Source organism: Odontesthes bonariensis, chromosome 12, assembly GCF_027942865.1.
Source record: "Odontesthes bonariensis isolate fOdoBon6 chromosome 12, fOdoBon6.hap1, whole genome shotgun sequence".
NCBI classification, from domain to species: domain Eukaryota; kingdom Metazoa; phylum Chordata; class Actinopteri; order Atheriniformes; family Atherinopsidae; genus Odontesthes; species Odontesthes bonariensis.
In genome coordinates this window covers 21,111,698-21,137,859 of record NC_134517.1, presented here as the reverse complement: position 1 = coordinate 21,137,859, position 26,162 = coordinate 21,111,698, and the positions used below count along the sequence as shown (strand labels likewise).

The window sequence follows — 26,162 nt, the reverse complement described above, 5'->3', positions numbered from 1 at the left end:
TATTTATTTTGTGAAATAAAGCGTTTTGTGCATGTTGAGAGGGAACAATCCATTATTTCTTGTGTATTCATCCCAGAAGTATTTGCTTAAGGCAAGAAAAAAGAACTGATAGCAATGGGCTTTTAGATTAGCTTCAGCATGCTTCAGGCTCCCTCCAAAGTTGTGTCTAAGCATTGCATGTGATTTATGTTTCACAGCACCATGTGTTTTAAGATGAATTAGCATAAACCGGGGAAGGTTTTCAACAATTAAAGTGAGCAAGTATCCTTGAATTGTATCAACACCTCTTTAAACTTGCTTTTAATGAAGCAAAACTTTAAATTAGGTCAGTGATATGTAAAGATCACTTCAGAAAGTACAGTCTGTACAATGTTATTTGCTATAAATTAATATGAAACATATTTTACTTGGAGAATATTTTTATATTTTTTGCCATCTATGGGCCCTAATTATTACAATAGGCATTATATGGTATGATGAAAACTGGTTGTAAAGTCTAAAATGTGTTGAAACACATTAATAGTAATCATATTCCAACTGGATAAAACAAACAGGTAGGATTTGCCTGGGCCAACTTGCAAAATGACCCGTGCCAGCACTGGCTATTATACTACATTAGTCATTTACTCCTGGGAACATGCAGACCTTATGGTTATTCTTCTTTAAATGGAGGATCATCTAATTCAGAACACTGAAGAGATGCGTGCATCTGCTTCTGTTTGTTTCTGAGTGTGTGTGTGAGTGAATAGGAATTATTTTGTGTTCCTGAATCCATGCATTAGTTTTATGGATTTGTGTGCATGCCCGTGTGCGTCTCACCGGGTGCAAAGGTCATCATTCAACAGCCTCACGGTAATGCAGATGTATGTACGGTATCCAGGTGGTGTCGTTTCACATCATGTTTGCTGAAAATTTTAACTGTTCCTTCTCATCCAATAGTCTGCATGTCTCATCAACAGTACAATCATTCTCAGTGATAGTAAAGCACTGGGGAGAGAAGAGGAGTCGGCACTCCAAGATGGATGTGTGTTATTGTTTGGGTGATGACAGTGTGTTTCAATCAGGTCCTCTGTGCTCAAATCCCAGGTAGAGCTCTTAAAGTGCTGAGTCAGTTACTGCCTCATCGATCCATCACAGTGGGTTAGTAGTGGGCAGGTGTACTCCGCAGGTCCCAAGAGACCAAGGAAACACCTGCCCTGCACTGCTCGGGACTTCATCATCCCGCCGTTCCTTTGTCTCGCTCTGCCCGGAGCTCAACGTCGGGCCACAGAAAACTGTGAAAGCAGCACTTTTGTGGTCATTTGTTGCCTGTGCACAAGAATTAGGGGAAGGGAAAGATGGTTACCCTGCCTCCCTAACCTGCCTCCCCCCCTCTCTTTATATCTCACCCAGGAAGAAGGGACATGCTCTGAATGGACCGCACACAATTGCCTTAGAGCTACACAGATCACTGTAAGCTTACAACATTTACACAGTGAACTGATACAGGGTAACACAGCACAACACACTGTACACTACCCTAATTTTCATTTCATTATACAGTTCCTACGTTATCAAAATGACTACTTGTTTCTATTAGCTGTTGAGGGCAATGAATTTAGAAGTATATTGAGAGAAAACATAGTGCTTATTATTACATCTGAGAGAAGTCTGCTAGAAAGGGTGAGAGTCTATGTTTCTCCTGCTGCAGGCAGTCAATTAGTGCCAGAAGGAAACTCAGCACTCCTCTGTTGCTCTCTGCTGAAGAGCTGTAAATAAAGGCTTTTATTACACCACACTATCTGTGTCTCTTCTCCGGACATCAATAGACCAATGTACTGGACTGTTTCCTAGCATAATAACATCTTATACCTCCTTTTTTTTCTTTTGGAGAGAAAGAAAAAAAGAAAAAACATTCTTGGATTCGTCTGTATTTTGTGTACACGGTTTTCACAGAGATGCCAGTTCACTTGGAGATAGATTGAAAAGCAAACCATGTGGCACACTTTATTGCTCTCTCAGAGCATTTGGAGAAAGCCTGCAATTTAAAAAAGTCTTTGTCCTGGCCTCTCTGAGGGTATCAATGCAAAGTATTTTGGTCATCATGTATCAAGCTAGAGGAATCTGTCACAAAACAAGAAAATCCATCTTTAACTAATAATTAGTTCCGATAACCACAGAAAACGCATTAATTGAAACAATGAGGACATATTCAATGCAAAAACAATGGAGAAATCCATGATTTTACAACACAAATTGGCTTACATCAGCCTCTTTTGTTTCAGTTTTTTTGTTTTCAAATCTACAGTTATATATTGTTTGAAAATAAAACCTATTTCATTAAGAAATATATTAAATTGAATATGAAAGATAAAATGATTTTGGTAAAAAAAAAAAGAAAGAAAGAAAAATGCTTGTTTGATTGACTTGATGTTTTAGTCCTGGAACTGTGATGTAAAATTTCTGCAAAAATCTGCGTTACAACATGTCCGGCCTGTCTTCGAGCCCTCCAAAAAATGATAATGATATAAATCATGATATATCAAGAAGCAGCAAACGTTCCACTAATTGAGCTTGTCAGTTCGTGTTGTTCTTTTATGAGATAACTTATGTGACGTGTTTATAGTTTTACATTGCTGAGAAATATAAGCAGCGTACTATACAGTATATTCATCTGATATATCGATACATTCAAGAGTAAGAATTTAACTCTAACTCTCAGGATCAGGGTTCAACATTTTAATTCAAATGCAGTTCAATGACTGACAGACTGAAGTGAGCGTAGTCTTCTGAAAGCAAATACACACATTTTAGAGTAAAAAAGAACCTAAATGCAAGGCCACGGTGACCAGCTTTTGCTTCTGTAAATTGAATGCTGATTCTATTTATATTTGGTGTGATTTACACTCAGTTTCCTGCATGCAAGTGAGCAGGAAACAGATGCTAGGAATTGTTCTGTCCCTAAATTCCTCAGAGGGAGATTCTCATCAACACCAACATGTGAGACTGGCTTTGTACTTGCATGCGAAAAGGTAGTAGACAGTGACTAAATTGACTCCCTGGTTTCCCTGCTCTGAATCTCCATTTCCTCAGAGTTTCCACTTGCGTACGTCCGTCTGCCCAAACCCAGGTTATGGCCGGCAGGCTTCCCCAGAGGAGTCATGCAGCCAAGTCTACGCTTTCTCAGGACAAGGTCAGCCTTAATGCAACAGGCCCAATGGGCAGTGGGAGGTAGCATTTGTGAAGAACATTAAGTTCACAACAACATTTTAGTGATTATCACAAGAAAAGATGCACATGCACTGTATGATTTTCAGATATTGGGAGCAAAAACATTTTGAATATCTTGCTATTATCCCCTGCAAATATTCTAAAAGTTATGAGGCAATGTCTTGAATTAATCAATCATTTTGAAACAGTTTCCCTCAAAGGTGATTTTTCCACTCAACAGCTAACAGGCCAATAATGAAAATGCATCCCCATCATGACATTAATTATGAAAACTAATCCAACAACCATAATTAAGATTTTGGATTATTGCAGATAATCAAGTATCCAGACATGTGACACAAGGGTAAACATAATTTCATATAAAAGATTTTGACATTTACAAAGTGAAGTGTATTACAAATAATTGACCAACCTTTTCATGGACCATGGCGCCATCTAGAGGACATTGAAAGCAAAAAGCAAAACCCCGGCAGATCAGGCCTTCACTTGAAAGGTCATATTCTTGGTGTAGCTGGTTGCTTTGTGAAGATTCAAAGCCTTGTGTATGAAAATGATGGGTTCATTGTTCCTTTGTAAAAGTAATCTCATGTGTTTGTTTTTTTTTTTGGGGGGGGGGGGGGGGGGTTGTGTGTGATCCTGTCACATACACATTGTGTTATAGAGCATTATAATGTGGTGCCATCTGCTGTTGGATCACTTTCCCTATAAACAAACACCAAACACAATCAGAGCAGCCCTGCTGTCAGTTTAATCAATGTAAAGTGATACAAAGGCCAACTACACACTGTAATGATAAATACAGTATGCGAGCATATGTTTGTATCAACATATTGTCTGTTTTCTCCTGCGCCATCTTATAAGAATGAGGGGGAAAGATTATACTCATGTCATCCTTTCCCTTGCAAAAATGATTTGCATCCACTGGCCCCTCCCTCACAAGATTTACCACACATGACATTTTTGCTGACACGGTTCTCTTCGGTCTCTTCTGAGATATATGGCACACCATAATTTGGAGGTGTAAAATGGATATAAAACCTGTGTTAATTATTTAATCGTGGTTCTTCAGTAAGTGCTGCCTTTTAGCCCAGACGAAGATGTCATCCCCCTCTATTTCAGAGGGTCGTTATATCACTCAGTTGTCACAGAAAAAAGTTACAATCAAGACCGAGATTGTACAGTTTTATGGTAAATCAGGGCAGACCAAGACTTTTTACGAGCATCATTAACTAATAATTTTATTCGTTTTTACTTCAGCTGATATAAATGAACTGCTAATTGCACTTAAATCTTACTTTTCTTGCACTGGACAAAGTTAAAGGCCTGGCATGCCCAGTTCTGATGAACACCCAAAACTACAGTGATATAACAACTAAACTATCTTAAAAATATATGTTTAATCTTAAATCTTTAAATGCTTCTTTTAAAAAAAAAAAAAAAAAGCAGGTGCAACTAGCACACGGAATCGAAAAATCCATGGACGGCAGCAGTGTGTGGGACCAGTGATATATCTTAGTGTCAGGAGGCAGTTAGGTACAAAGACAGAGGGGTGTGATCAACACCCAAACAAACACGTTGTCCTGAGGTGAGGGCGAGGAGGTGTACACAGAGCATCCATCAAACTGCATCTGTAAGAGGCTGATACTGCTCTGTTTGCTCTCACTGCACTCGCTTCACTCAGCCCATCTTCTCCTTGCAAATCTTTTAGCCGTGAGATTCTGCCACGATAATGGCTGAGCATTACTTTATTGTGGTCACAAGTGTCTCGGGGATACAATTACACTTAATGTGTAACTACAGTTTCCTTAACCAGCAAGTTACATTACACCTTCTCGTTGTGCTGTTGGACAACCTCAATGAAAATCAGGTTAAATGTTTACAAGTTACTGTTAAAGTTGTTCTAAATAATGCGTTTATAACGGAAGTTTTTCTCCATTTTTAATCATTCAATTTGTTCAACTTTGAGGGAAAAGTAACCAGTAATGAACATGCAATGATTTCTGTCCTGTTAAGATTAAACCATTGTCCATATAGATTCTCCCCTCAAATGAATTTGGCTGTGGTGGAAGGGGGCATTTAAAACAAATCATTTGAATCATTGAATGAAAGTACACTTGTGAAATGTGTGATACGTAAAAATACTCTTCTGGAGGCAGAATTGCTCGTTTCAGTGTTATATCCATTATATGTTATCACATTGCTGGATTATTATGACTAGGCCATTGATTTGTTTGTCACATTTTAATGTGGCATCTGATCAGGTTGCGAATTCTATCCATACCATTTATTGCTGAGTGGTTTTACCTGCTCAAAGGTCTCACATTTTACAAGCACCCCATAATGCATATAATGCATGCGACTAATAACCATGGCTGTTCAGCTGTCAGATTAGACTTGTGGAGTGAAAGTTATATTTTCCTCTTGATTCTAGCATGACCTAAAAAATGCATTTTCACATACCTCCAAAATGTTCTCTTGCACAATAACTTTGTCGCATAAGTAAATTCTCCACTAAGTGAATAACTTAATCATCAAACATCGGTGAATCAGCTTCATTTTTTCTTTTATCTAGCTTTAATATGATTACAATGTGTATTTGAAATATGAATCATTTCAGCAACAAAGCTTTAGTGTGGGTCATCAGAGGGCTATTAGTTTCGAAACTATGCCAGCAAAAGCTCTGGTATGCTTGATTCCAATGTTTTTTGGAATTCAGTGCCAGTTCCAATAAACACAAAGAAAAAAAGAAAAACAGAAGCAGCATAAAAAAAGCAGGAAATTTGGTATACATTCCAGAACATCTGGTCTAATTCAACAGCAGCGGCTGGCGCAGGCTTCAGATAAGTGTCACATTGGCCTTGCTGCACACTCATGCACTACAAATATACAGAAAATATATGACCTTTTAATTTTTACAATGTCATTACAGTCCCGAAATGGTCTAGCAGGGTCCAGTTTTAAAAGTTGAGGATGATCTTCACACGTTTACCTTGATAGTGCATGATGTTGCAGGTAAGTAAAAGATAAGAATAAAGAAAAGTGTTGCAGTGTTGTAATTCACGACAACAACAAAAGAAAACGGCTCAGTTTCTCTAAGCAAATATAGTAATTGCAGTAGAGTAAAAGGAACAAATCACTGGGCTGCTCTTAGATTTGAACTATGGACTGATCATAAATACTAATCATTAACAGTGTCAGAAAATATTACCCCTTTTATTGGGGCAGTATTTTCCTCACATACTACAATAAAGTTAATGACAGACATTGTCTAGACCGTAAAACTGTCATATATTTGAAGATGCTGGTCAGCTTCAACGAGGCAAAGTAACATCCGGCTCAATGATCATGCTGGCCTAATCATGGAGATACACAAAAAAATACAAAAAAAAAATGAAAATGATCAGAATGTTTTTTGTCATGATCTGAGGATGTGTGGTTTGAGAAATTCCTGCTGAACAGCTCAACAGCTTGCAGTGACAAACTGTGAAGTTAACAACAGAAGTGCCACTTAAAGAGCATCATAACACGTATTGCATACAATATATAAAAAAGCATAATGACCAAAACGCTTTGTGCTGGAGCTTATCCCAGTTGCCATCAATTTTGAGGCAGGGTACACGCTGGACAGATTTCTAGTTCATCACCAGGTCATGCACACTGAGACTCACTCCCATGGTCAATTTAGAATCACCAATTATCCTAACATTAATGTTATTGTATGGTGTGAGGAAGCTGGAATATCTGGAGAAAAACCAATGCTGGCACTGGGAGAACATGCAAACCCCACAAAGAAAGGCTTGAGATTCAAACCAGGACCCTTCTTACTGTGAGGTGACAGTGCTGACCACCCCACCACCGTGTAGGCCATCACACAGCATGTGCAACACAAACACTGACTAAAGTAACAAGAACACTGGCTGAGTTTAGGGTCACAGAAGAACTTCAGTGAGGTATTGGCATACATAAGCCTCCTCACACCTTTGAAGATTTACTACAGTTTAATTAAATTGTTTAGAGTCCATATAACAACAACTCACAGCCAAAATACACCCAAAATGACCCTTCCACAAGAAACCCAAGACAATGATTTAATTTATACTTTGTTTATATCCTGCACTTTTTCAAAAGAATGCAACTCACTACAAATAGTAGGTCAAATTGATTCACAGCAAACTAAATATTTTATTCCCACACAAATGATGGCTGCACTGAACATAATGGGTACAGTATCACAACGGTTTAACTTATCCATCTAAAACCATGTGAATAAAAAAGCACAATTATGTATATGTGTCACAGATCCTACAGTGTAATACAGTTGCTTAGACGTGCATATGTCAATCACAGCGATGCTGAATCCACAGGAAACATCACCGGCTTCTGTAGAAGTCGTTGTGTTGTCATTTCCAGCTCTGTCTTCTTAGTAACTCTGAGTGTGATAACACATTTTTATTTTTTATTTTTATTTTCAGTCATTGCGGCCTGAGTTCCAGCAGGGTGAAAATTGTTCAAGACGTATTCTTCTTTAACCAGTAGATGGCGTAAATTTCCATTTGTATCGCACGTCGTGAGGCAAAAGTCATAGACTATCTACCAAACAACGTAAAAATTATGCTTTTTTAAATACAAAAAAAAAGAAAAGAACAGTCTTAAAATGCATAAAGTAATGCATTATATCGTGTATGCATGGACTATGGAGGGTTTCTTAGGCTTGATTTGGAATTTTGATGATGGGAATCAAGAGCACAATCAGGCAGAGTTTGTCACGTGACATCTTCATATCTCCTCCCATGGACAGCTGCAAAATGGAGGTGAGATGCTGACAATTGTCGCAAATGAAAAACACGAATGCATAGAATTCAGAAAAGCCACGGGTATTTTTTAAGGTATATTTTAAAGTGGTGAGAACGTGCATTTCATGGTCGTGCAATTCATTGCTTCTGAAATGCTCAGGACTCAGTGACGTTCTCATGAGCTAATGCTGCAGCTAAGCTAATAGCTGTAATATACATACAAAATATACTGTGAGCTATACAGATGGTCCGAACACCGGACAGGCAGTGTGTCGTATCTCGGTCCTTATATTAAATATAACTGTAGCTTACGCTTAATTCAAACCACTGACCAAAGCATGTGCGTTAACATGCATGTTTTAGCGTAATAGTTAAATGCTAGAGCTGCGGCTGTCCAGAAGTAAGCTACCGCTAGCTGTCAAAGGCTAACTCCCCTGAATTCAGAGCAGCCATTTTGACATGAAATAGTAAGAACGTTTATGCGACTGACATTATATACACAAATGAAGGTTATGTTTACAAAAAGAGCAGAACCGTAACAAATGTCAGTTATTGGCCAATGTGTGTGCCTACTACTTAATGTCAAGATAGCTCCTGAGTAACACAAATTGTGGGCCGTGGCTGTCTTAAAGGAATGAATTTCTTTAATTGAGCCGATATTTTCAGTTTGTGCGACGTATCCGTCTGCCTGGTTGTACATGATATGACAGTGTCTCATATAGTCAGTTGCATCAGAGGCAGAGTAACAAGCTGTTATCGGGACCGCCACTGGTAGGGGCGTTGCTGGACGCCCGTAGGGAATTTTACTGTTGTCTTTGTGGACTTTTTTGTTTATTCAGAATTAGTTATACCAGTATGAAATTGACTGAGGTGCATCAACAAGTCCTATAAGTGTACTGTTGTTAGTTTGTTACTTTGTTGTGTCAGAATGTCCGTTTTAAGTCTTGTTTTGAATGACAAACCAACATTTTTTGATATATTCAACATGTACACCTTAGTTTGTATTTGCTGTATTTTCACATTGTATTTTGAAAAGAAATTGAAACGTTTTTACTGTCTTAAAAGATATCAACTCTGGGCTATGCAAGGTGTCAACATATACTTGGTTGTACTGCAGATATCTGTGTGTTGAAACTTTTTTTGTTTTTCTGCAGGAAAAGATTGTGATGGGTTTCAGGTTCCTACAGCCGCAGTATTGTTTCTGATTTTCTTTCTTTCCTTCTTTCTTTCTTTCTTTCTTTCCAGAACCGTGATGCAAAAGAACCCGAACAGCTCCGAAAGCTTTTTATCGGAGGTCTGAGTTTTGAAACAACAGAGGAGAGTTTGCGGGCCCATTTTGAGCAATGGGGAACTCTTACAGATTGTGTGGTTTGTAATTTAATCATAATCTGTTGAAGGATGGCAAAACAATACATACCAAGCTGATTGAAAACAACTACTCAGACTGTCCTTGCTATTATTGTGTTGTTACTAGGTGATGAGGGATCCCAACAGCAAGCGGTCAAGAGGTTTCGGCTTTGTAACGTACTCCTCTGTAATCGAGGTTGATGATTCAATGAAAGCAAGGCCTCATAAAGTAGATGGCCGTGTTGTTGAACCAAAGAGGGCCGTGTCCAGAGAGGTGAAAATATGAATGTCTAACTGGTCAGCAGACATTACTGCAGCATTTTTTGGTGGGGTCAGTGCTCACTGGTCCACTCTGTTTTAGGACTCCAACAAACCGGGCGCACATCTTACAGTAAAGAAAATATTTGTAGGCGGTATCAAGGAAGATACCGAGGAGTACCACATTCGGGAGTACTTTGAGAAATACGGAAAGATTGAATGCATTGACATCATGGAGGAACGCTCGACAGGGAAGAAGAGGGGATTCTGCTTCGTCTCCTTTGATGACCATGACACTGTCGACAAAATTGTCGGTATGCAGTTGTTTCAAATTCTAAATTGGTTAATGTTAAACATAAAAGTAGTGCGTGATTGTGTATTTGTTTTCTTCCCACATCTTCCTTGCAGCCCAGAAATACCACATAATTAACTTCCACAACTGTGAAGTCAGGAAAGCTCTGTCTAAACAGGAAATGAATGCTATGTCCAGTAACCGGGGTAAGCATACCAAATAAAAAGCCAGGTTGTGCCTACTATTATTGTGTGTAGCGTAGGCCGCTGTGAGTTTGGTGATGTAAAGCAAGTTTTCTTAATTTTTTTGTATTTTAGACAGGAGTGGAGGATCGGGAAGTTTCATGGGGAGAGGCGGTAACTTTGGAGGTGGTGGCAACTTTGGTCGAGGTAGGTTGCATTTTTGAGAGATATCTCAAGCCTTTACCATGCAAAAACACGCCAAACACATTTTTTATTAGTTCATTGTCTTATATATGCCTTTCCATATAAATCAAGACTTTTGACCCGGATCCAGGGTAGAAAAAATCCGTCCCAGCAAAATGTCATTGGAGGGCAAAGTTTGCAATCAAAACTGAATGTTGCGACATAACTGCATCATTACAAAAAATGGGAGTGGCACGACATGAAAGTAGACTTAAAGTCCTTTAAACATTGTAATTATTAAAAAGATAATTCATGGCACCACTTGTTTATCAGAGTAGCTGTCATCCCACGCAGAGTGAAGTTTTATGATTATTCATCCAACACGGACAGGCTTGGGTGCAGCTCTCTAAAAGGATAGGACAATAAAACATTCTGTTATCAACTATAAAAGTTTGCCTATAATTAATAGGATTTTCCATAGAGTTTCTTAATAAGCAGCAGTTTATAAGCGGCAATCGGCAATACTGATGTGGAAATTGCGTTTACAGAGAATCTGAGACAAATGGGATTTTGTAACATGGCTGCCATCCAAAGATGCATTGCTTGCATTTCATTTTGAAACTACACCATTGCCTTTTACTACTTTACCACGGGGCTATTTTCCACTTTACCTTTCTTATGTATATTCAACCAACATGACCTGCTTTTGTTCGGAGAAGGTGCGTCCCGTGACGAGGCTCCAACATTTTACAAACTAGTCACAGTTTGAATTTGTTTTTGGTAGGGGGCTACGGTGGAGGTCGTGGCGGTTACGGCAATGATTTTGACAATGGTAAGTTGCTATGAAAAGCCACTTTTAATAGTGTTCAGATTGAAAGTGTCTCCCAGCACTGTGGCAATACTTTTAAAAAGTTTGATGGTGTGAACAGCCTTTTTTTTAATTGTTTTTTACCGTCTTTCACAGGCCCAGGAGGAAACTATGGTGGTGGGCCAGGTTATGGAGGTGGCCGAGGGGGTTATGGAGGTGGTGGTGGTGGTGGTCCAGGATATGGCAATCAGGGTGGAGGATTTGGTGGCAACTGCGATGGAGATTATGGAGGGAATAGTGGAGGTAAAAATGTTATTAACTGCAAAGGTTTGTTTAGTAAATAGAAACAAAGCTTTGCCCTAAAGTTGGCTTATTTGTAGGCTACGGAGGTGGTGGTAATTACAACGACTTTGGGAATTATGGCGGACAGCAGTCAAACTATGGGCCCATGAAGGGAAATAACTTTGGTGGCAGAAATTCGGGTGGACCCTATGGCGGTGAGTTATACCCTCCAAATCTTTGTGCAACAGTCAGATTTCTAAATGATGCGTCAAGTTAGGGCAGCACCATCTCCCTTGAATTAACAGAAGAACTTTGTGGCACTCACTTTTTAACTGTAGGTGGCTATAGCTCCAGTGGCGGCGGCGGCGGAGGAGGCTATGGCTCACGGCGGTATTAATTATTTCATGTTCTGGTAAGTTGCATTCAGTCTCACACCACCCTCGTAGCACAGTACAGAGTGAGCCCATGAAAGTGCAGATTAACTATTTGTTCTATCCTGTATCCATTCAACAGGCTTCAGTTCTTAGCAGGAGAGGCGAGGACATGAGCAAAGGAATTGTCAGGAAAGCTGCAGGTTACTTTGAGGCAGTCATCTGAAAGCATTAGAGGAACACACATGTCAGACATTACTGCAGCTAAATCGGAGAAGTTAATGGAAGAAGGACTGTATGAACAAGACATGAGTGCAGATGATGCCCTTCCCTAATTGTGATAGATGTTTCCCTCCTGAGAAAGTTTTCCTTTTCTGAAGTGTGTATTGTGCCTGTGGTATCAGGGATAAAGAGTAATGTGTGTGTTTTTTCTTTTCTTTTTATCTCAAGTCAGAATTGAACCATTTCCTTTTTTTTTATATTATGGATTAGTTTTCTTCAGGCCACTCAAGCTTTGTCAGATAGTATAGTTAAATCAGGCCCTTGGGTAAGCTAGACTTTCACATTTCTTCTTTCTGAAGTTACTATGTTTCAAGTGTATTTTTGATTTTGTATGTAAAGCACAGTGTGTAAATCCTTCGTAGTACCATTGTCAACGGATATTAACAACCTGGATTAGAAATAAGGGAATCCCTCACACCCCTTGTTCCCTGCAAACCGAATTCTAGATTGTTGAAATATTTTGATTTAGTAAAAAAAAGACCGAATAAAATTGTGTAGTAAAGTAACTTGAGGTTCAGTGCATCATTGGGTAAGAAAAGGTTGAAATGAGTTACCAATTTACTGTATATGTTGCCTGCTCATTGTGACATTGGTGTAGCACATCAGCCTGTTCAGAGCTATCCCACCTGTGGAAGTATTATTGATATATCTGTGGGTGAATGTAGTGTGTATGTATATGTACAGTATTGTATGCTTTTACTTATGCCACGGTTAATGAAAAGGGAGTTTTGGGTAGTCCTAGGGAAGGGCCCATACACAGCTTAATGCCAGTGTTGAGGAAGTAGGATTTAAATGCCACAAGCACCTGCAATTGGGCCTCAGCATCGCTAGTGTGGAAGATTGCAGATGACTGTCAGACAGGACGCCTTCAGCCCCAGCACAGTGGACCAGTCAGCATTTTGAGAGAGAAGGGAGAAGGCAGCATCGAGCACAACGCCCATGGAGGAAGCTTGAAGTGTCGTGCCTGGTAGTGAGCGTCTATCTCTTTTCCAAGGCTAGCTAAACTCTCCAGCAGCTGGTGCTAGCGAAGAAAGACTAGGTCCTGGACACACTGGAGATCCTGTTGAGTGAGATACAGCAGTTTTACCAGCAAATTCTAGATGTCAGACATTAACAAGAAAAGGGAGCGAATATTTCACAAAAGCTGACTTGGGAAGATGGAGCAGGTAAGAGTAACCACTTTGCTTGATTTGCAGATGTGGAAATGGGCATTCTCGTCTTGCTGAAAATCTGTAAGACCTGATAACATGGAAGGTTCTGGATGGGTAAGACTGTTTTTTTAAAATATTTTCCCAAGCTGCATATTGTGATTAAACGGCGGACACTAAGATTACGTAAGGTGCGAGACATTAGCGTTCTGAGATTCAGATGGGAGGCCGACGTCCAGCATTTGACCCTTTCGAACAAAATCGTTGAAAGAAATCTGTTTTTCGTTCCGCTTCTTGGTACACCCCGAAAGCTTCTTTTTTTTTTGTCTTAGTGTGCTCATTGCCAATAAGTTCATTCAGAAAGTGATGAAACTCTAGGCAGAGCGAAAGTGATATAAAGTCCCAAATAAAAGAAAGCTTTTCTCTGCTTGGTTTGTCAGATATCAGTAATGCTAATCACAGCTGGTGCAAATGTCCCATCCAAACCTCTAAAGTCTGTAGAAATTAGAAACATATGCATTGATATTCTTATAACATCTACAAAAAAATATATATTTCTTTTTTTTATTTATATGTAATTGAAACACAATCGTCTAAATAGCAGTATTGAAATGTAGAAATATGGAAATCCTCAACATTCTCTCATCACTTAGTAGGACTAGGTAGAAAAATTAAAAAGCCCTTTAAACTCCTGCTTTTGCTACAAAAGCTGTCTTCTAAATGTAATTTTTTTGGTTACCAAAGGGCTTCTAATAAGCTTTTTAAGTCACACTGAACCTGTTTGTGCTAAACTAACAGAGCTTTTCTCAATACTTTGCTCAAATAAAAAGTACTTCCTTCCGTAAACATTGATTTGAAAAGAATTGTCTACATCTATGGAGCAAAGATGAAACTGCAAAAGGATGAAAATGATCATTTGGGGGGGGATGCAGCTGTACTTCTAACTTTTAGGGCGAGATCCATGAAGATCTCTGTAAAACGTTGTTTGCAGTTTGTAATATTTTTAATTTAGGATTTATCTATGTACTTGTTTTATTTATTTTTTTATTAACTTAGGTTGAGACCCTTGTGCCACTATTTTAAGATTTTAGGCAGGTGGAGATTACATTTTCAGGTCGTTTTCATGACATTGTGCCTTCAGTTCTCAGTTGCAATACCGTTTGCTATCGTGACAAAACACACCTCAGTTTGATGAACAGCTTGGATTTTCATGCCAAATATGAAAATGTAAAAGTTTGACTTGTGGTTTTTAAATAAAAACGTTTTTCATACAGTGGGTGTTTTTTTTTGTTTGTTTGTTTCTCCTGAACAGAGCTCCAAAGCCCCCCGCAGTGCTATAAAAGATAAGGCACTGCACAGTAAAACTGGTATCTGCTTTATTGCTTGATTTTCTTTTATAACAGGAAGCCTTGATTTCGTTACCACTTTCATCTGTTTACTGCGTGCAGATAATGGGGCTTGGGCGATCAAAGGTAGTGTCTGTGTGAAAGTGTGTGCAGAGGCCGTATTGATGACGTGGGCTTTAGCTTTGATTATGCTCACCCAACGCTCCATTGTGAAGTTGTCATGCATGGTTTACAGTGAGCATACTTTACTCTTGCTTCACAATCGTACGCTTTGTTTGGGTAACATAATAAATGTGGTGGGTGTGATTTCTTCTGCCAGGAGTTTCACAGAATTAAAAGATTTGGGTTACTGTGAAAACAAGCTTACTCCAATAAAAGACAAGCAGATTATGAAAGTGGTTTACAATTGGTGAGTATTGTGTTAACGTCAACGTTTCCATTTATTAGATGTTTTGTAAGTTCTGGCAAAGCCCTCAAGTCTGGGACTGACTTGAGCATGTGGAAAGTTATGTAACAGTACCTTAGACTATAGATCCATCTGGCATCAATCAGTTTATGGGCTGTGGCCACAGTACACAACACAGGGTGGTGTTTTCAGATTTAAAAAAAAGGAGGCCATATACTTAGTTATATGAATAGTTTATTGAAAAGCATAGAAGTCAGGATAAAAATAAAAATAGGCAGCAAATCAGGGTAAAGTTATAAAAGAAGTAATGATTGAAACAGTCATTGACATACAGAAATATGATATATACAATAGGCTTTTTTTTATATATATATATACACATACAGTAACATTTTTATCAATCACAAAAGCAGGTGATGTTTATATTTACAGACTATTGGTTAAAGAATCTGTGAGGATATTGGAGTACAAAAGTAAAATATCAAAAATATTAACATTCAAGAGAAGTAAGCAAAAACTATACAATAGTTCTGCTAAGCTGCTGAAGCCCAAAGCTGAGTGACTACAAAGTTATTGCATAGGATCCTATGATGATGTAGTACCACATTACAACGGAGATAAGTGGCTGTCTTCACTCTTAAAAGTCTTTTTAATGCGAGGAACAAGGAAGATGCTGCCATCGGTTGACTGCTGAAGGGAATATTGTGACGGGGAATAAGAATTCCCCTTCTCATCCTTCAACATGCCGAAGACCTCCAGGTACAAGCTGTTGAGCTGCCGTTTCATTTCTTTCAGATCCGTCGTGTTCTTGCTCTTCTCGCTCGCCAGACGCTCTTTCTCCTCCTTCAGTGAGTCCAGGTCGGTCTCCAGACCGACTATGTTCTCCATCTTGCGTTTGCGGCAGTTCTGCGCGGCAACCTTGTTCTTGCCGCGGCGGCGTATGTCGCGGACCAGGGCCAGCTGGGCCTCGTTCAGTTGGTGCTTTGACATCATCTCGTTGAAGTCATCCACGGGCAGATTGATAATCATGTCAACGGTGAAAGGAATTTTGAGGGTCTTGGCCCTCTGCTCGTCTCTGGAGAGACGCAAGTCGGAGCGTTTTTTCGATTTGTCTTTGGTGAAGGGAGCACCGTCGTGACCACCCTCTTCGGCTGGGTCCACCTTGTGTTGTTTGGGTTTCTTTTCCAGATGCTGGGGCTGCTCAATTGGTGCAGACACTGGTATTACAGGCACAAAATCATCAGGTTGGAAATCTAATGAAAACATCTCTGAGTAGTCTGATTCTGCACTCCCTGGGTTGTGGTCCATCTCTTCCATGTCTGAATCACTGTAACCACAGGAGCCGCTTCCGTACACAGATTTGCTTGGTGAACTAGCATTTGGGCTTGCGTTAGTTGAGATTCCTGAATCTGAGTCTGGAAGTTCTGCTGTCAGATTCTGTTTGCTTCTGTCAAGTGCATCTCCGGGCGAGAGGCTGTGAAGGTCCGTGGGCATATAAGGGGCCTTGTTTGGGATGTCGGGCATACTTTCACTTCCTTCTACGCTGTGCTGACCGCCACTCTCTTCAAGCACAGTGCTGGGATAAAACATGTCACAGAAACTTTCTGCACTGAAGTTTGCGTTTAACTGAGGGGCGTCCACTGTCATCTGGCTCAGATCATCAGATGGAGACACACTGGACACGGAGCCATCAAATGTATTCATAAACTCTGCGGGGCCAACGTTTAAACTGTTTGTTTTCACATCTGTGAGACTCGTCGTTGGGTAAAACGTTGGAGTTTGGATTAGTTGATGGTTTGGGTAGTTTGGATTCTGTACTTCAGGACCATTTGGAAAAGGGTAAGTTGTGGTTTCCAATGTGTCCTCCATTTGCATGTTCAGACATTGCTGGAAGATAGAGAACATTAATAATAATTAGATAAAAAAGACAAAAAAGGCAGAAATTACTATTTAAGTGCCAAACTCGTTTCTTTTGTGTAAAATGCAAAAAATGATTCTTGGTCATGTCGCCATGTATATCGGCCTTGTGACAGACTAACCTTACAACCTGACAAAATATGCCTTAGAGTTGCAGTACCTGAACATAACGAACATAACGGGTCTCCATTTACCCAGAATTTTAGGTTCTGGGGAGTTGGGAATACATCATATGTTGCCCCTATCAAAAATCTAATACTCCTTTCGTCCATACTCCACAGTTCTTTCCAACTAAGCTTTTTCTTCTCTACACCTTCCCAATTCAACCACCGTCCCTGCTTAGCCCGAGCCACTGCCTTTGCACCCCTTAACATTTCCTCCTGTCTACGATCCTGCTCAACAACTAGCTTTCTCTTCTCCTTGGGACCTGCTCTACTCCACACTGGTTTGCCTGGGCCAAGTCCCAAGCCTCCCCAGCCTATTTGCACATTACCCACAATCTCTGCATGTCTAAGAGTTGCTTCTGCCTCCTGAGCTGCCATTCTTGGTTTCCACTTCCTCCCCTTGGTTGGGTTTGGAACCACCTTACTAACTACCACATCTTTACTCCCAGCTAACAGGAGCTCTGTCCTAACTTTAGTACATTTAAACTCCTCTACTAGACTAGATACTGGGAGCTGGAGTATGCCTTTCCCATACAGTGCCACAGTACTTAAGCACATAGAAACACCCAACCACTTCCTAATATAAAAACTAACTAATCTTTCCATTTTTTCTGCAACAGATAATGGAATCTCATACACAGACAGTGGCCACACCTAGGAAACAATCCAAACTGCAGACACCACAGCTTCAACTTTCCTGGAAGCTCTGATTTATCTGTTCGAATTATTATTTATTTGGCACAAGTGGGATAAAGGTAGTCATTATCCTCAGACACTGGAACCTGGAAAAAAATGTTTTAAATAAAATCCCAATCGTGGAAGAAATGTATATCCGTTAACATCACTTAACAGGTTTTTTGGTTGGCAAGGCCTGGTCCAGTGGAGCATGGGACTGTTACAGTTTAGGGTGTGTCACTGGCAAATACTGGACGAGCTGGTTGAAGCACATGGTATCTTATGAAGATATCTAAGACTAGCTACCTATCTGGTTGTTCAAAAGTCCCACATTCATGTTGTAGTAAAGTTTACCAACTACTGTATCTCCACAAAGCAGCTTTTCAGAGTCCAAACTCATTTCCAAACAACTCTGCTTTCTCCCGTGCAAGTCTTATCAACGACTTGCCAGATCAATGCCTTTTATCTATTAGGAGTGTAGTTTAGTGTAGCCATTGGCAGGTCAGTGCAACAAATGTAATGCCACTACACCCATAAGCAAATGCAAATATGAGGTGCAGCTACTGAAAAAAAACTCTGTACAAATCTTCACCTTTCATCCAGTAAGCAAAGGTATAAAGACCGCCACACCCTCTCTAAACAAGATGTCTTCTGGTTTTGCAACGTGATGGTCTCTCTCATGCTTTAAATTGTCTCGACAATGAAACCTAATCACAGCGGAGTGAGCTGCGCACACGTGTGTCACATGTGTGAGAACCCCACTCTCGCAGGGCAAACAAAAAAGCGTTTGTCCCCTAATGCCAGGCTCCTGCTATTCATGCATTCTTTGGGCATTTGTTTCACAACGCAGAGCGCCATAACACTGCAGCAGTAGAATCCATGTATTATACCTGTAGCTCAGGGAGGGACAAAATCTCAATCCAGGCCTGTTCCAAGTCTGGAGACATCCTCTGTGGCGGTGTCAGCTGACCTGAGGAGAGGGCGGCTGGCGACAGAGCTGGCTCCTCGGGGGACATCATGATGTTGCTGCTGCTGGGCACTGAAACGGCGGGTGTGTCCAGGCAAACTGGAGTATTCTGCGAGACAAAACATGTGTTTGACAACTAGAAGATGTGTTACGGGCTGTTAGTTTGTGGTAATAGTTAAGTCGATGTGCTTACCTCGGTTTCCTCTACATGGAACGTCTCTGCCAGGAGCTGTAAACATTCATCAAATGACATGCCATCGCCGGTCTCCTCTGTGAAAGCGACATTCTGCAATAGAAGTGAAAGTTGTAGCTGTAACTCAGCATCCTTTGTCGCACCGCATCTTTTAAAAACACAACATGACTCCTCTGTCGAGAAGCTAATGGTGCACAATTGGCAAATGCAAAACTGAAGACCCACCTGTGTCTCCGTAATTATATTAGATGAGGTGGTTACCTAGCTACAACACAACGAGGGCCTATCAAATGAAGAGGGAGTGGTTCACCTCTGACATGAGTAATGATGGCATGTGCTTATACCTGAGTAATCTCGAGGGGTGGGACGGCCGCCTGCAGCGGGGCGCTGGCTGGCGGGCAAGGTATGTACTCTCCCGTCTCCTCATCTAGCTGTAGCTGTGCCAGCAGGGCCTTCTCCTGCTCCCGCAGCAAGTGCAGCCTCTTCTCCTCCTCCAGCTCCCGCTGCCTCTGCAGCTCATGCTCCTTCTGACGGTGGTTGTAGTCGAACACCTCGCGCCTGGCACCCAGATCGATGTCCTGCTTCCACAGTATGTCAATCAGGTCCATGTCCTGGAAAGACAACCGCAGATTGCCTTAGACAGTTGTGAGCAGCCGTGCAGTCCTGCAGTGAGAATAAGATCAGTGCTGGAGCCAGAATGAGCGTCCCTGCTGTGAAGTGTGGCTGTTGCACCTGCCACACCCTGTCCCTCCGTATCTGGTCGCTGACAACAACACAGGCGCTAATGTCAAGTGGGAGAAGCAGAATGAATAATAAATGCCCTTCTCCGTTTCCCTTGTTACCATCACACACCAGCAGAAGGCTTTAATCTGATACTTTTACCCATCTCATTTCGCTGAGGTGTGAATTCTTTTCTCCCATTCAAACTCTCCAACAATCAGGTAATGTCATTGTGTTTGGTTTCAAATTAGAATCTAACCTCAAGTTGGTTTAGAAAGCCCGAACGATCTTAATACGCACCTGTAAAATCTGGAGTGTAAAGTTGTGTGCATAGGCGATTTTAGAATGGAGTCGTGTGGAGATTGGAGGACAAGAGTCACAACAATTATTTATCATACATTAGAAAGATAAAATGTAAGTAAATAAAATGAGGTATGTAAGGCTGTAGAAGTGAAAATATCATTGTATTACTTCCTGTTTTCCCAGAAAGGAAACAACTATAACCACTGACAACTGATCTCAGAACTGTAAACGATAATCTCATCCTACATTCATGTACACAGCAAGCTGAGTCCTGCTTTCATAACGGAACATTAGACCCAGCACAGGAACAACTATAAGTATAATTTCATTCTGTTTACTGTAGATTTCCTCTCTCGGGCTGCCTGTTATTTGCCTTTTTAAACAACACTGAGAAAGATAAATCATACTGCGCTCCCTCTTGGCGTTTTGTTTTTTCGACATAATTTATTTACAGAAGGAAACAGTTTCACAAGGCCTGAGGATGTTGCATAAACCCAACATACGGAAGAAACCAACTGAGCATGTGACTTATTTGTTCCTCAGATTTGCTTATAAACATAACTTATGAGCCATGCCTCATGATATTCAGTTCTGAAGCCAGACCAGACGAGAAGAAGACAAATGGGAACTGAAGGAAATAAAGCAAGCCGCAGAACAATGTACAATAAAGAGGATGTGAAACTATTTTTAACATACTGTCTGATGTTTTCTTATTTGATTTGTTTCTTAACTAAAATTGTGTGGGCATAAACCTTCACAAACTAATATTAATAGCAAACAACCTGTCACTGACACATATTTTTGGACATTGTTGACACAATCAGTGACTGTGTCATTGCAAAATAAGAACCCACTAACCCCTTTGCCTTAGTATTGCATCAGAAGCATGACCACTGGAGGATTACACATTACTAAGGCCGCCAACAATAAATCACACTCCTCTACTGAAAGGTGAGCACACAACCAGAAATTATGGGTTCTACGGGAATGAGGAAGTCCCCAAAAATGTCTATGTGGGACGTGTGAACGCACACTTGTAGTCACCACTGTTCTCCACGCTTAAGAAAAAAAACCAAATTCCTTTTGTTCGGTCGTTCGCAACTTTCAAGCCCATCAGACGAGTCTTACAAGTTCAGGTTCAAAGAACCACTTTCACTGTCACTCAACGTGTGCTTTGGCTGTTTTACATGTAACAGCCGGTAAATGTTCCACATTCAAAATTGATTTTAAAAACGTCTTACAAATGTGTAACACTGTGGGTTTTTTTTTTTCCTTTGTCTGTTTTTTTCTTCTTCTTTTATTTGAGAGCCCTAACTGTGGTAACACAGATGTCACGAGACCGAGATTGGCACCACAACAAGGAAACTAGCTCTGGAAACTACTTAAATTTCCCAGATATGTCTCCTGACAATATTCAGCTATACCAGTAAAACAACCATGTCCTCATTTTGAAAGGTAGACCGAATGTACAGTTAACATACCAGCTAACAGAAAAAAAGGGGGACCAAGAAGACATACTCACAACAAGCCCATCTAATAATTAATGGCTTTTCTGGCCACCAAATATGTTTGCTTATAGCGTGGGTTGTTCATTTACCTTTCAGAGGCCAACACAAGGGCCTCAAAGGGGATCTGACTCTGGTGGTTTGTTACACATTCTTTCATCACAATTCAGTGGTAGTGAACCCTTGACCAGCAGCAAATGTTCCAAAGCAGCACTTTAAGCCCTCATAAGTCACCTCTGTGCTTCCTGTGAAGCCTTTCTTATGACAGCTTTAACCAAACATTACAGAATTGGGGGCTGGTCAATAAAAAAAAAAATTTTTTTAAAAAAAAACACGTCATTCTGTTTATATATGAGCATTTCTAAGAAAACAAGACAAGTCCGGGGGTTTTGTGGTACTTTTACGTGACCAAACGAGTTGAATGACGAACGGCAACAACAGAGAAAACAGTATTAATCCTTCACAGCGGTTCGAAGAAGCTTCTCCGTATCAGATGCGGGATCACATGCTTGGAGGAGGAATGGGGGGGGGGGGGGGGAGGAGGAGGAGGAGGAGGGGCAGAGTTATGAGAAAACGTTTGAGAGTTCAGGTTTTCTACTGACCAAACTTCACCTCGCTCAGGATGAAATAAACAAACGTATTTTCATCTGGAACAATCGGCAACAACACGGACATGTCAGCGAGGTCTAAATAAAAACTGGCTTGATTTCCTGCCGGGGAATAACGTCACTAGTGGATGACTTGCACAAACCTTAATGTTTTATAAGTAAACACAGCAGCGACTCCTGACAGCACCACAGCTGATATTTCTACATTATAAAGTCTAAACTCTGCCATAAGTGGACTGTCACAAAGACGTGAGTTGCCTTATTTGAAGTAAGACACAGAAGAAGTGCACCTGAAGTCCGTCTGCCTCATTGATTGTATAAGAAGTATGTGTCTCTTCTGGCGATAAGAAATGTTATTTACCTGTTGACTGGAACGGATCGCCTCCATTTCCATCATCATGGAGAGCTGTCCTGCCGTGGAAAAAATTAAAAAAAAAATTAAAAAATCGCCTTATAACTGATAAATGTGTGTTAGACCCCGAATGGCAGATTAAAATGGCGAGCGGCCCGATGCCAATATAGTCCGTCACGGCAGCAGCAGCTGAGTTTCGAGAAATATTGCTTCCACCAGACCTTGTGAGCCTATATGGCCCTGCCCACCGAGCGGCGGCGCCGGGATCGTCCCACTCAAGGCGGCCTATGAGGCTGGAGATAAGGGCTCTGTGAGCATGCGCGTGGAACCAGTTAAGGCATTTTACACCAACTCTGCCAAGCAGCAAAATTACACAACGTACTTATGTGCGTTTTAACATGGTAATAACCACTGGCTGTACAAACTGTAGCCGACATCTGTCATGTCTACCACTCATTTCAAGCTGCCTGAAAGCGACCACATGGAATAAAGAAACAAGTAAATAAACTGACAAATAGATGAATAACAGAAATACATAATCTGTCATCAATTATTTAACGTCGTCACGAGCATGAGTTTGTTTGGTGCATAGCGCCCTCTGCTGGTGACCATGGCAGCATGGAGCCGGAGGCCCTGGGGCCCTGATGTCCCCTGGAAGTCATTCACTGGCACAGGGAGAACCTCACAAAAAGTTATCAAGAGAGCGACGCGGTAAACTTTCCGTATCAAGTCGTCATTATACCCAGTTAATATATGTTATTACACGACGAATCAATATTTATACAGACTATTGAATTCTAAAAGGGAAGTATATTAGCTGGGACAGGCTCCAGCTCTCCTGAGACCCTGAAATGAATAAAGTAGGTATAAGAATTGGATGGACAGTACTGATGTATACTATGGTAGTTCAAACAGAGTTTTTGCTGAGGCTGTTATAAGCATCTAATGACTTTTAGGTGTCAGAATCTGTCACAATCCTTTCTTTTTTTCCAAATATGAAGAATCTTTAACGGTGGAGAGAGTCAGTCTTTTTTGGGAAAGGCCACTGAGTTTGCTGGCATCACAACCACCCACAACTCCAAAATCAGACAAAAGCTGGGTTGGTCTAGAAAATTTGTGTGTGTTACAGGGACAGGTCAGAACTGCATGCAGGCAAGTCCAGTACTCTCTTTTTTACTCAGCCAAGTGCTGCCATCACATCAGCTTGAACGAGCTCTACCTAGAACACGGATACTTACTCTTACAGAGCCTGGCTTTGCTGAAATCAGTTTAGGTGGTCCCTTTAGTTTCTTTAGTCACATAGCATCCATTTCTTCCAAAAAAAAAGATTTCCTGCATACTGATTCGTCTGACCACAATACATTATTCCACCGTCTGACCAGAGGCCTCCAAACCCCGGAAAAGTTGGCACCGCCTCCGGACAAGGTTAACATAAGACTTCTTTTTTGCACGGTAAAGTTTTAAGTTGTATTTGTGAATTTTGAGGTTTACAACAGTACTCATTTGCCCATGTGGTTATGTCACCTATTGATGAATCAAAGTTCTCGATGCAGTGATGTCTGACGGATCGGGGATCACTGGTGTCCATTTAGGCTCGAAACACCAGCTTCCTCCAGATTGTTTGAATAGTTTGCTAATGCTGCGTACTGCAGAGGCAAAAATATGCAAATCCCTTCCAATCTTTCTATGACACACAGTTTTTTTTAAACATTTCAATGATTTTCTCACATGTGTTGACAAATTTTGGGATCCAACAGCCCATTGTTGGTCTTCAAAGACTCAAAAGCCTTTTCTGGATGCCACTTTTGTGGTAGAAAATCCTGGTTATAATCATATGTTGACATCAAAGGAAAAAAAACAACATTATATTTTACCCCAGTACTAGCACTACTCCCTTTGCACTTCTTTATATAGTTTGGGAGTAAGAAAAAATGCACATACTTAGATAAACATCTAAATAGTAAAGTACTTTTGATTGCTTTCCACCACTGGCATAGGGACAGAATGTACCCATCTATTCATAATGGAGCATACGTTTAACTGAATTTGGTTATATATATATGTTCAGTAGAATGTTACTCAGGTATATAGATGAAGCACACAGTTTAGAATATGATTCACTGCTGTGCAGCATTTGACTACAAAGAGTCATTTTGAGTACTGTAAGTAATTCTGATTCCTGCTACTTTCAGTGACACTGCATGCCACTGGCATCTGTAGCTGCAGCTTGGGTTTTCCTTGAAACACGATTAAAAGTAAGTGAAATATGTCTAACTTCCAATGGCTAGATTATATCATTGCAAAAATATCACAGCAAAGGGGTCAAAAACTTCACATTTCTTCTGAATATTTTTGCTAATACAGCTTTCACTAAAGCACCCTATATACTTTGAGTGTTGTCATTGCAGCATTAAATAACTGTTGGTATTACCAGCTCAGCATGCTGTCTGCATACTTTCAACATCCCTGGCGCTGTAGTTATCTAGATTAAGGTCATCTAGAACAACTCTATAGTAAATTGTGACTCTACACTGAGGAACTACAACAATAAGATAGCACCTTAACATCAACAATGATAACATAGCAGATGTCCTGAATAAGAAATTATCCATAAAAACTATTTGAATCTTTAATTTTTTCCTTTTTACCATGGTATTTTTATACTGCAATCTGGCAGCAAATTTATTTTCTTTTTCTTTTTTTCCAAATGAAAGGACGCGACATTCAACGCTGGTGGACAGGAGAGACTTCCAAGAAGGCTTTGCCTTTATGGTAGACTTTAAATAGTGTGGCAATAGTCGCTTCTGCACCATTTAAGATGGATGTTAACGGCAACATATAGTGACGATCGTTGCAGTCAAATACATTTGAATCCCTTTGACTCATCTGCGTAAAGAGTCTTATCAAGACTTATTGAGTAGCTTTAGAAATATGTCAGGGTAGTAGGACAGACTTAGTCCTGGCTCGAACACCCATGTGTGAAGAAGTTCGCACTAAAGTGCAGCTCACTGTGCCACTGCGTGAAATTACTCTAAAAAGCCTTTTTTTTTTTTTTTTTTTTTCCCCTTCTCTCCCTCGTGCGCGCTCATGACATGAACACGCGTTCACGTTTGGCAGCTCCACGTCGACATTCTTCCAGCTGCATATAGTGAACTGCACAGCTCTGGGCAAGAAAAGGTAAAAGCGGCGGTAGTCACCTTACGATCAGAGCGCTGCAAGTCCGCAGACGGACATCAACCGCAATTAAAACAGCCGTTTGCACTGTCAATCTACAGCCTCGGCCTGCAATGTCCTTAGCTCGCTTTCTGCTTTTTGGTACTCTAGACTGTTTTCCCCTCGTGTTGGATTGCAGCTGCTCCTTTGCGTCTACCTATATCAGGTACAGTATGACTAGAAGAACATACCGTGTCTTTATTGTATCACTTCATTGGAATATCATTGTCAATATTGTGGTTTGGACCTGACACCATTTGTTTTGTGTCTATTATTTTGCTTGGCTGAAGTTGTTGTCAGTTGATTGCGGATAAAATGCCATGTTTCCCAACTATCATAAAACTGATATAACTCCTGGAAGTCAGATGGCCTTCTTTGATGTCATTGTGGCTGTCATATCTATCTGCATTGTTTAGCAAATGGCTCCATATCCTTGGCCTGTTTAGTTCAGAAAGTTTTTCGAAGCTCAACAGGTTGAATTGATGACACCTTGGCATAGGAGTTTAGAAACCCTTAAAAAGATACCACCCAAAGTGTAAACTTCAAACATGTTCGTCAAGTCAGAGGTTGGTTGATATGTTAACTTTGCAACCAGATGGTCCAGCTTGAGAAGGTAAGTAACTAAGGATCATATTTT

General features: G+C 40.5%; 2 protein-coding genes across 3 annotated transcripts; one reads left to right on the top strand and one right to left on the bottom strand.

Annotated features, from left to right (window-relative positions):
• The first annotated feature begins 7,981 nt into the window (after positions 1–7,981).
• hnrnpa3 (heterogeneous nuclear ribonucleoprotein A3) lies at positions 7,982–14,421 on the top strand. Of its 2 annotated transcripts, none has more exons than XM_075479632.1 (11): positions 7,982–8,021; positions 9,249–9,371; positions 9,478–9,624; positions 9,712–9,922; positions 10,017–10,106; positions 10,218–10,289; positions 11,050–11,097; positions 11,230–11,376; positions 11,454–11,570; positions 11,694–11,767; positions 13,205–14,421. In XM_075479632.1, the coding sequence occupies exons 1-10, from the start codon at positions 8,001–8,003 to the stop codon at positions 11,750–11,752; spliced, it is 1,035 nt and encodes a 344-aa protein (XP_075335747.1). In that variant the 5' UTR covers positions 7,982–8,000; the 3' UTR covers positions 11,753–11,767; positions 13,205–14,421. The 2 variants fall into 2 exon arrangements, with proteins under 2 accessions (XP_075335747.1, XP_075335746.1); XM_075479631.1 differs by lacking the exon at positions 13,205–14,421 and adding an exon at positions 11,869–13,196.
• A 701-nt stretch (positions 14,422–15,122) lies between these two features.
• On the bottom strand, positions 15,123–22,536 carry nfe2l2a (nfe2 like bZIP transcription factor 2a). Its single transcript, XM_075479629.1, has 5 exons — positions 22,322–22,536; positions 19,169–19,435; positions 18,825–18,917; positions 18,555–18,740; positions 15,123–16,795 (listed from the first exon to the last, which is right to left on the bottom strand). Exons 1-5 carry the CDS (start codon positions 22,358–22,360, stop codon positions 15,515–15,517), a joined length of 1,866 nt encoding a protein of 621 aa, XP_075335744.1. The 5' UTR covers positions 22,361–22,536; the 3' UTR covers positions 15,123–15,514.
• Positions 22,537–26,162: the final 3,626 nt, after the last annotated feature.

What these genes read in the sequence shown, in the direction of transcription:
- hnrnpa3 (XM_075479632.1), top strand. Translation starts at nt 8,001, where the DNA reads ATGGACAGCTGCAAAATGGAG. An exon ending in AGAGGGCCGTGTCCAGAGAG is followed by an intron (nt 9,625 to 9,711) that starts GTGAAAATATGA and finishes ACTCTGTTTTAG; the next exon opens with GACTCCAACAAACCGGGCGC. An exon ending in TTATGGAGGGAATAGTGGAG is followed by an intron (nt 11,377 to 11,453) that starts GTAAAAATGTTA and finishes GCTTATTTGTAG; the next exon opens with GCTACGGAGGTGGTGGTAAT.
- nfe2l2a (XM_075479629.1), bottom strand. Translation starts at nt 22,360, where the DNA reads ATGATGATGGAAATGGAGGCGATCCGTTCCAGTCAACAG. An exon ending in TCCATGTAGAGGAAACCGAG is followed by an intron (nt 18,741 to 18,824) that starts GTAAGCACATCG and finishes TTTGTCTCGCAG; the next exon opens with AATACTCCAGTTTGCCTGGA. An exon ending in TGTCCCTCCCTGAGCTACAG is followed by an intron (nt 16,796 to 18,554) that starts GTATAATACATG and finishes TCTATCTTCCAG; the next exon opens with CAATGTCTGAACATGCAAAT.